Raw genomic sequence first — 10,672 nt, 5'->3', positions numbered from 1 at the left:
TTCTGAATACACTTAGATTTGGATGGACTTTAAAATCTCTAATAAAATCTCAATGGACTACACCTAGATTTGCATGGATTCTAAAATCCTTTAAAATCTTTTAGTTGACTACACTAGGATTTTAAAGTATTTTAAAATCCTCTCAAATCCAAATTTGACTACCCCCCTCCCCCCTTAATGTGTAAGATAGAAAAACAAATAAATACTACCATCGAGGGAAAGTGATACCCGAGATTCGGGAAATCACTATATATCCTACACAAATTATTGAGAAGCTCATTGATTGACAAAAAATGAACTAAAGTAAGCTCGCAATCGCTACTTTAGAAATTAGCAAGATTAAACCATAGTCGTGACTTAAAACACACAATTTTCGTGAAAAATTAAAATTTTGAACTGTTGTAAATTCTTTATATATGCGTTAAAAGACTTTTGCAGGCTCGTTAGAAGTAGTTATACAGTTTATTAAGACGGAGAATTATTTTTTGTGTAAAATAGAAAAATAAAAATCCCTGGCAGAGAGCAAAAATGATATCTGATTTTCTACACAAATTGTTACTTTAAAAATTTGCAAAATGGACCTCAAATTGTGACTTATGGTTCACATTTTTATTTTTTATTTGGTGAAAAGTGAAAATTTTATTGGTATACCCTTTAAAGAAAGTTTTATAAGCTCTTAAGAAGTAAATGGATTATTCATTAATACACAAAAATTATTTTTACAGATTTTAGTATGTAAAATAGAAAAATATATAAATACTGGCGGAGTGCGAATTGATATTCAATTTTCTACACAAATTATTAAAAGCCATACACAAATCATTAAGAAGCTTATCGATCGTCCAAAATGACACAAAAGTAGGCTTACAATCACTACTTTAGAAATTAACAAGATCAATCAAAATTGTGACTTATAACTCACATTTTTTTGTGAAAAATGAAAATATTGCACGTTTGCAAATGTTTTGGTAAACATAGAAAGAAAATAACTGTAGTACATTTAGCAGACCAGGTATGTATGGATGTGGGCGGAGGTGAGGTGATGCCTAGGGTTAGGTTTAGCGTTCATGATACATGAGAGGAAATCTAACCGTGATGAATGTGTGTATAATATTTTGATGAAACATTTCTTCGGTGTCCAGAGAAAATGTGAAAAGAAAAAGTGGGTGTTCAGAAAAGGGGTGTCCAAGAATTGAATGTAAATTTAGATGTGACAAGAACAGAATAATAAAATCAGACTAACATACAGTCATTTTTGGTATTTTGTAAGGAAGTTGATCACTCGACATACATATATAGTTATGTTCATAGACAAATTACATTCACATTAGAATTCTTATGCAACAAACAATAATATACTATAATTAGATTTCTTCAAAAGTTACTGAGGAAATTTTTGAACCATTGCGCTGAGAGTTTTGGGAATCTTTTTAGCCCATTGTCATAATCCACATAATTGATACCAAATCGAACAGTGTATCCAGAATTCCATTCAAAGTTGTCTAACAATGACCATAGAAAGTATCCCCTCACATTGACACCATCCCTTCCCAAAAAATCAAACACAGTGACTTCAATGCAATGATTAAATAGCCAAACTATAAGAATGCTAGACCATAAATAGTCTTAATTAGAACTTACTGGATTGCTTTTTGAAGATAATAGAGGTGCCAGTAATGATAATCGACTCTTAAGGTGTCATTAAGGGCTTCTTCAAGTGGTATTTTGGGATCATTGAACTCATCAATGCCTACAATATAATGTGTCAGCGTGTAATTTTAATTTGTGGGCTATACTTAATAACATTTTACACTGGACATATACAATTAATTTAAGGCCTAAAGGTAATTACCATTTTCAGTAATGTAAATGAGTGGATCGTGATAGTTTTCCTTTATGTAATGTAAAAGATCTTGAATTCCTCTTGGATAAACATACAGCCAGTCAGAAGCAGCCTACAACACCATTTGAAGAAAATTGAGGCTTTTATATATAAATTAATTCCCATATAAGTGATGCTAATAGTTTAAGCTAATTTGATGTGTACCTTTGGACCAATGGGCACCCCATTACGCTCATCTGCCACAACATAGATATGAATATCATCAAAATAACACATTTATAGTTATTTTAAATTTAGAGATGAATATCATCAAAATAAAACATTTATAGGAATTTTGAATTTGTTGAAGGAAATTATCAGTTTGCACTGACATAAGGGTTTAGCATGTATGTCTATCAAGTAGCTTGCATTTGATGAATTAGGTTGAGGTGCATAAGCTGCATAATAGGTAGTATAGTAATTCAATCCGAGAAAATCGAATGAACCAATTAGCATCATGGATTGTTCCTTTGTGAATTTTGGCAATCGGTTTCCAACAAGACATTGCATACTTTGCGGATAGTCACCACTAGTCAATGGCTCAGCAAACCTACAAAAACATGTGGCAATTACAAAGATCAACTTAATATAGATAGTATTGTTGATTATAATCAACCAATAAACTGCTAATTGAATTTCTAAATAGAGAAATGCTAAGGGAACTCTTTCAAAGTGAGACTTACCATAGACTATTTATCATCTCATAGTTTAACGTTAATTCCCGTGCTAGCATCATAAAATATTGTGCAAAAACATGAGGTGGTAGAGAGTTTGTGGAGTGTTCGACCTTTGAGAGAGTCTCCTTAGCATCTATAATATATATTTACCAGCCAAACATGAAATCCAAAAATCGTAATGCTGCATTTTTATGTTGGTTTGCCTCTGAAATTGGTATAAACCAGTTTGATACCAGTGTTATTCCTATCGTGCCTTCTTGAGATATCTGCACATGTTCAACTTTTAAATTGGTTAAATATTGTAGCCTGAAAATTTTATCCTTTGTTTATCTCTAACTTTGCAGATTATTCCCTCTTTATATATTATAAAGTAAAACCTGTGACTCAAAATATTTTCAATGGGGACGCGATATTCAAAACCGCCAAAAGAAAATGGTATGACCTGATATTTATTCTTGTACAATTTTACAGCTGCGGCGTGAGCTAGGAGGAGGTTGTGTGCCACTAAATATGGTTCGGTAGCCGAATTTCCACCAGTGCAGTTTAGTTGTTGCCAAGCAGAACACCGTCCGGGTGCCAGAAACCCACGTGTATAACCACCATAACTATAGCTCCATGGCTCATTTATTGTGATCCAATGCTTTACCCGGTCACCGAACTCCTTGTAACAAAGCTCTACATAGTTCCGAAAATGATTGCTGCATATTCACATAGTGCATGAAAGATTTAGAATTGATAAAAAAACCCAATTGCATAATGATTACTAAACATATTTTATAATTGGTCTTATTCAAGGCTTACACAATTTTAGGGCTTAAGAAACCTCCATATTGGTCATGTAATGCTTGCGGAAGATCCCAGTGAAAGAGTGTCACAAATGGCTTTAAACCTAGCATAACCAATAAAACCGAAAATTTGATAGAAGGATGTTTATGAGTGGATGTTACTCTTATTAATTATGTAATAATCTTAGATTTAGGGTGAAATTATGTTGTGTCACCATTGTTTATGAGTTCATTGATGAGATTGTTGTAGTATTTGATCCCTTCCTTGTTCACGCCACCACTGAGCTTTCCATCTAATAATAATTAGAACAAAATGAGAAAATAGGTAAATCAAACTATATATGCTTAGAAATTAAAGTTAAAATTTTTTTAACTGTATGTTCTAGCTAGGCCAGGAATTTAACTTTTTCTTTTCCTGAACAAACGATAGTATCTACATTAAAGGGGGGGAGGTGGGCTAAGCCTTACAATGAGTTTGTTATAATAATGTTGTTCAACTTTGCACTTGGTGAGAATCGAATCTAAAATTTTTCATTTACAAATGAAGAAAAAGTTGACTCTTAACTTGATGGGAATAAAATCCTATTTATTTATGCTGTGAACGACCAGAACACTTCAGCTAAAATTTCAAGGCCACAAAGGAGTTAAATAACTAAAATCCTCATTTTATTACACAATAAACTACTCATCTTTCTATAACTTTTAAACAATACCACAATATAAAGAGAGAAAGTAGTTATGGTAGAGTGAGTTTATTTTCTCTAATATAACCCTTGATGAGTTTTCTTATTTTTTTCTATAAAAAGTTTAGTATTTGTCAAAATATAAAGCGAGAAAGTATGTTTGAACTTTGAACCCCAAAAAAAGAGAGCTTTAATGAAAAGTTTTAAGATTAAAGAAAATTAATAAAAACGCTTAATGAAAATTTAGTAGTAATAGCTAATAAGGAAAAAAACAGTAATATTTTTGTAGATTAGTTGAGTTTCGTGGCAGTATCGTAATAAGTTGAAAAAAGAGGCCGTTGCATTTTTGTGAACAAGTTGAAGTTTGGGAGTCCGTCGCTTTTTTGTAAATAAGTTAAACTTCAGTGGCATCAGCTATTTATACACGATTAGGTCAATTGCTAATACACGATTAGGTCAATTGCTAATACACGTGTTAAGTTTTGGAAAATTGTTATTAGCATTCCAAAAATCTCATTTGGCGCTCCAAACTTTCTATAATTAGAAAGAAAAATACACTTGTGAAGAATGTAGAATGAGATTTTTAGAATTCTAATAACAATTCCCTTTCTTTTAATGGTTTCTTCTTTTATTGCTCTTAGCAAAGTTAATTGTTATGTGCAATGTGATGCAAATGCGGATGATGAACTTACTTGGTAACAATCTGGGCCACGAAATAGAGAACCTATAAGCATCCAATCCCATATTCATCATAATCCTCACATCTTCCTATTATATGTGACACAAAAGATACTATGATTAAGAAAAAGAAAATTTTTATTGACACTCTAAAATTTTCATTATGTACTCTAAACTTTCTATATTTTGAAAAAATGATACACTTAAGGTGTGCACGATTTAATTTTAAAGTGATAATAACAGTTTCCAAATTAAAATTAGAATTTTAATGTTCTATGTTTATATTAAGGCCCAAAAATCTAGTCTACACATATTACGAAGGATGTAAAACATATTGGGTCTCATGTGATTTGAACCTTATAGTTGTGATATTCATCAACAGTTACATCTCCGTTGCTGTGATCCTTGATTCTATCTACAATTAAATTCAAAAAACAATCATATTATTTGGAAAGCATAATAACCACAAATATTATATGTAAAATAAACTTATTTAAGTGATACCCTTTGGGATTCCTTAAAATATTATTTTAAGTGTAATTCTAGGGATCACATATTTATACTACATTGAGATACCATATTATGGAGGGCAACTTACATAAAACAGTTTCAATCCAATTATATATTGGCATTTAGAGAAAAGCTTGCACATAATAATGCATTATCGGACAATGGAAACCACGTGGCAGTGAACGAGTTCTATGTAAGTCATTCTCCATCTTATGTGGTAAATGGTGTATATAATCAACATTTAATGACCCCATCCCATTAGTGTAGATAATATTGTTTGTTAAAAAAAAAATCATTAATTGACTTGGCAAGTGCACATCACTTATCACATCAATGATACATGAAGATGATGATACAACAAATATATATGATCTCCTTAACATTACTCTTATTTTAATGGTCTGAACAATTAATTTTGTTTAATTCTTCATTCCAGATCAACCATGCATTAGGTTAGAGAAATCCAACGCCATTAGTTTTAGCAAAAGAAAGAAAAAACATAATATTTCAAGAAAATACTTCAATTGACATGTATTCAATTGAGTAGTCAAAATGGTCTTTGTCTTGAGTGAATTTTTTTTTTTTTTTTTTTTTCAACAATGATCTTACAAAACTCTCTCAAATAAGCTTACTTTCGAAGCTGTCCTTAACTGAGACTCTTCCCGTCGCTCTCTCCATAAGTGAGTGTAGGCCAGGCATATTTACTCAATAATTAGCATAGGATTCAAGACAAATTGATCTCGAATAATTGACTCTGTATAGACTCCAGCAAGATGATGACGATGATAAACAAAGTTAAAGAACCTTTTAATAATTGTACCAGCCGACCAACTACTATAAGAATATAAACTACTGTACGGTTTGTTTTTAGAAAAGAAAAGAAAAAAAAAAAAAAAAAAAAAAAAAAAAAAAAAAGGGTATGGAGGCCCGAGCGTGTCGGGGTCTCCCAAGACTACAACAAGTGTTAGGAAGCTATATGCTGTATATGAATGTATAGGGATAGAGCCATACGAGGACCAGGAGACGCTCGAGCCTATTCTGAAATTTCTTCACTTTTTATGCTTTTGTTTATGTTCTTAGTTTGAAGTTTTGGTGTGTGCTTTTGTTTCTCTCATTTGTCAAAAAATATGTTTTACCGTATTGTTATGAAACTAGTCTATATCAACTACCATTCTTAGTTCACAATTTTGCATGTATTTTTGTTTAACAGCAAAACCATACCTATATGGAGTGGAATAATAATTAATCTTAAAAAAAAAAAAAAAAATCTCATAAAATTGTAGTTCTGGGCCATGATTATTTATTTTAGTTCAACTTCAATGTAGTGATATTTGTTTTAATAAAACTTACAGACAAGTCTGGTTATGATCTCAATGCCTTTTTTTTTTTCGTGATTAGAAATTTACATTCCAATACAAAATAAGAACCTTTAATTTTTCTCCTATTAATTATATTATATTATTTCTAATTTTTTCATATGGCCTTGAGGCTTCTACTAACTTCAATTTCTTGCTCTGTCACTGTGTAGGTATGTTTTCTCTTCAGTATTCGTTATAGGGTTTTAGCATTCTACCAAAGAAACTGTAGCGATGAAGGCATACAGATCCTGAGTTTCCTATACTCTTGTTTAATTTGCAAGTAGGGGTAAAATGAAGGCATACACCAGAAAGCAAACCACACAAATACTCTTCAAATTATGGTCAACATTTCTTAGGTTCCTTCTGGGGGAACTGCACTCAAATGTATGCCCCCTTCTCAACAATACCATTTAATTAAATTATCACAAAAGATAGAAACATCATTACAATTTCACAAGAAGGATATCTTATTTAAAATCACATTCCCTCTCTTTTCTCTTTATATCGAACGGGACCGATCCTTACCTAATATTCTTTTCCCACTCGGACTTACCCTAAGACCAAACATAATCCTGGGCTAAATGCTATTTTTTAGGTTTTATTCCCCCCCCCCCCCCCACCACCTCCCCAAACCCAGCCCAACCCAACCCAACCCATGCTAAATGTGTGGGTTAAAAGCTAAAACCTAAACAAAAGCCAAATTTAACCCAGGATTAGTGGGGCTAACCCACCATATATGTGTATTTTATTTAGTTTTATATTTATAAATTCATTGAATCCAACAGTTAAGATATAATTTGATGAAATTCAATGGTAAAAAAAAAAAAAATTTAACGGTCCAAATTTAAATCTAAAGGCTAAAGTAATTAAAAAAAAATCTTTTATATGTTTCATATTTTTTCATAGTGTTCAACGAGTTTTATGGTGTCAGTTTGTGATTTTTCAATATTTGTCAGAATCTAAATATTTTTAGGTTAAAATGTTCATAAAATTAAATTAGAATAGTCTACACAATTTTTTTTTTCTTTTAAAAAAGTTACTTTAAGAAAAAAATTAGCCTAAATTCATTCTTTAATAATTTGAGGCTAAAATTTTAGATCAGAAGGGTTGGAGCAGAAAAGTTATTTCTGGACTAAAAATTTTAAGTTTTAGCTCAAGGGTTAGAGATTGTTTTAGCGGCGCACCAAGCAAACGTTATAATTTGCATGGAGTGATGACACTATTTTGGCATGTTTTGACATTGACCGGATCTTTAAAAACTGTAGTCCCCACAAGAAAACGCTATTAATTTTCACTAAATTATTAAGGCAAAACGGCACCATGCACCAGTAGCGAGCTAGTTGAAACCAAAAAGTGATTTATAGAAAGATTAGCTAGGACGAGAGAACCATTGATAGCAGAGGCAGAGACATAAAAAAGTTAATAAAAAGAAGAAGAGATTAGGATGAAGTAGCATAATTTTCATATCTTAACTGATTACTTGATCAGACAGACCTGGATATTTGTGGGTATAGGTATCCCATATGCTTGGTCCTTTTCCACCTCCTTTTGCAGCACCTTCATACTGAAAAAATTAAACTCAAACACAACGCAAGAATTTTAGCAATTTCTAACTGAAAACCAGTTGGGTTCACTTTCTCAACCTGGGGTAAAGCCGACACGTTGATAATATGCTCTAATACCGTGCTAAACTTTAAGCATTCAAACAAAAACCAATCGGTAAAGAGTCGAAAGGACGAAACATCTCTTAAACTATTACGCATGCACGTATGAGCTCTCAACACATAAGAGCACGAATGAAGATGTCAAGGTTCATGAATTGATGCTTGGTCTGACATTACAAGAATGCTTAAGGAAGTAAAATACAAATTAAAGAGCAATATTAAGTCGCAGCAGGACTCACCTGGTAAGATGATGAAGCCGTGCCAAATATGAACCCGGCTGGAAAACTGCTTCTGTTGAGGAAGACGGTGTCGTAATTAGGTGGAACTGTGACAGCATCGTTGCTATTTGTCAGTGTAATTAGTAGCACCAAAGCTAACAGAGGAAACCCTAATGGCATTGCCATAACTTTGGGGGTGGAGGTTCCAGAAAAGTTTGCTCTGCCTGGCTTGACGTTTTTATAGAGGATCGAAAGTACACAGGAGAGTGATAAACGGTCATATAAGTAAATGAGTAAACAATTATTACACAAAACTAGTCTAGATGAGGGGAAAAAAGAAAAAAACAAGTTTGGCTCTCCCTGGTGACATTTTTTTTCAGAATGACTTATGCCCCTTTTTTTCACTTTTTGCACACGCGTTTTAATTGTCTTTTCATTTGTCTAATCTATAAAAAAAAATTCCGTTAAAAAGGAAAAAAAAAAACATGTATCATCATAAGAGCTAAAAACTTTGGGACAGTCCAATATATGAAAGTTGGATCAAGATGTATTATATAGACTATAGAGGAAGATGGGACATTTGTGAAAGTGCTTCCCCATTTCATGGACTTGGTGGTGCTCGACAAATGAAATCAAGCCAAATTCATGAATTGAAAAAAAAAATTTATAAAGAAATAAAAACTTTAAAATTCATTTGGAACTTGTTCATTCTTCAGGCAACATACATGTCGTACCACTTTGATATGGGATTAGTGTAGGGAGAGTATCTTGTGGTGAAAAGTAAAGGGTACCACAATTTTTTTTCCTCATGTTAATTTCAAATAATTTTAAGTGCGCCTCGTATACCACCATGAGTTTGACGGAGGTGTTGGAAAATATTAGTATTTTAGGTATTATATTGTTGGGGTTTTCTTATAAGTTTAGTTTGAACCTAGCTTGTTAGTATTAGGGTTAGGTTTGTTCGCTATAAATATAGGGTTTTTTTTTTTTATTAACACCCCACAATTTGATGAAAACACCCGACAATCAAAATTTTCTTCTATAATTCCAAATTTACCCTTTATTTAAACCTGCATAAAATAAAACTCCCCAGTCCATCACCATTGTTCAGATCCTCGCCTTTTATTTATACTGTTTGCATTTTTTCAACATCATTATAATCATCTTTGTACTTATTTTTGTTCTTTTTCTTTTGTATGATATTCATATCAATTTTCGATTTGAGAACTATACCAAATCCAACCAGGAATTCCCAAGCAAGGATATGAATATTATCCAGAAGAAAAAGTACAAAATAAAAACTAAACCTTAATGCAGTAACGTGAAACTTGGATAATAGGATATGATTTTAGTTTCAAGATCATTGTCAAAAGCAATTAGCTAGGAATGAACTCCTAATACAGTTTCTAGAAACCTGCAGAAAAAGCTCCTTAGAAAACAGGGTACAAGCAATGCTCTTATTGCCTCTCCAAAGGTTCAGATGATTCGAAGGACACAATGGAGTCACAGGCCATGGTGTTATGATAGGGTGGTTGGTTGTGAGAATTTTTTTTTTTTTGGAAGGTGGGGGGTGGATTTAACAAAAAGAAGGGTAGAATTGGAATTATCGAGAAAAAAAATTAATTGTGGAGTGTATTCAACAAATTATGGGTATTAATAAAACAACCCTAAATATAATGCTTCGTATCTCTGAAGAATAAGTTAGACACAATGCAGTCTATTAGGTTGTGGAGTCATCATGACAATCTTTCTTTACGTTAATAAAATTATATTAGTTTATATTTACTTTGTTTGTTTGTTAGTTGCGTACTTTGATATTCAACTAATTGATCTTGTTGTATTCATCGAGCTCGTTGTAATACACATCCCAAAATGCGCTGAATGCATCAGTTACCGTATCAATCGTTGGCCTCCGGTTTCTCTGGTGGCAACAGAGACAGAGTCGCTTTCTCTACCGATTTCGCGTCTTATTCTTTCGGCTTTGATTCTTTGATTGTTGAGCAATTCGACTCTTCATTGTTGTCGTTGCATCACCTCCGTTGTTGGCCGTGCGATACTCAGGATGGTGGTACAAGTGCAGAAGGGTGGTCGGATTTTGCTTCCGTCTATTTCACTCATATAGATATAATCATTTTGAAAAGAAAAAGTGTTTAACAATAAAAAAAATTATTTAAATAATTGAAAAAATAGAATGGAAGAACAGGCTATAGAAGAAGA

General features: G+C 32.5%; 1 protein-coding gene across 1 annotated transcript; it reads right to left on the bottom strand.

Annotated features, from left to right (window-relative positions):
* Positions 1 to 1,230: 1,230 nt before the first annotated feature.
* Positions 1,231 to 8,810, bottom strand: LOC137714745 (beta-glucosidase 12-like). The gene is made up of 13 exons (XM_068453884.2): positions 8,477 to 8,810; positions 8,068 to 8,137; positions 5,062 to 5,120; positions 4,720 to 4,795; positions 3,560 to 3,637; positions 3,361 to 3,448; positions 3,002 to 3,257; positions 2,710 to 2,825; positions 2,215 to 2,432; positions 2,048 to 2,079; positions 1,853 to 1,955; positions 1,642 to 1,750; positions 1,231 to 1,546 (listed from the first exon to the last, which is right to left on the bottom strand). The coding sequence occupies exons 1-13, from the start codon at positions 8,639 to 8,641 to the stop codon at positions 1,375 to 1,377; spliced, it is 1,542 nt and encodes a 513-aa protein (XP_068309985.2). The 5' UTR covers positions 8,642 to 8,810; the 3' UTR covers positions 1,231 to 1,374.
* Positions 8,811 to 10,672: the final 1,862 nt, after the last annotated feature.

This window comes from Pyrus communis, chromosome 3, assembly GCF_041283825.1.
Source record: "Pyrus communis isolate YQ-2024b chromosome 3, ASM4128382v1, whole genome shotgun sequence".
In the NCBI taxonomy this organism is placed as follows: domain Eukaryota; kingdom Viridiplantae; phylum Streptophyta; class Magnoliopsida; order Rosales; family Rosaceae; genus Pyrus; species Pyrus communis.
Note: the sequence above shows the minus strand (reverse complement) of the source record. Positions and strands in the feature narration are given on the sequence as shown.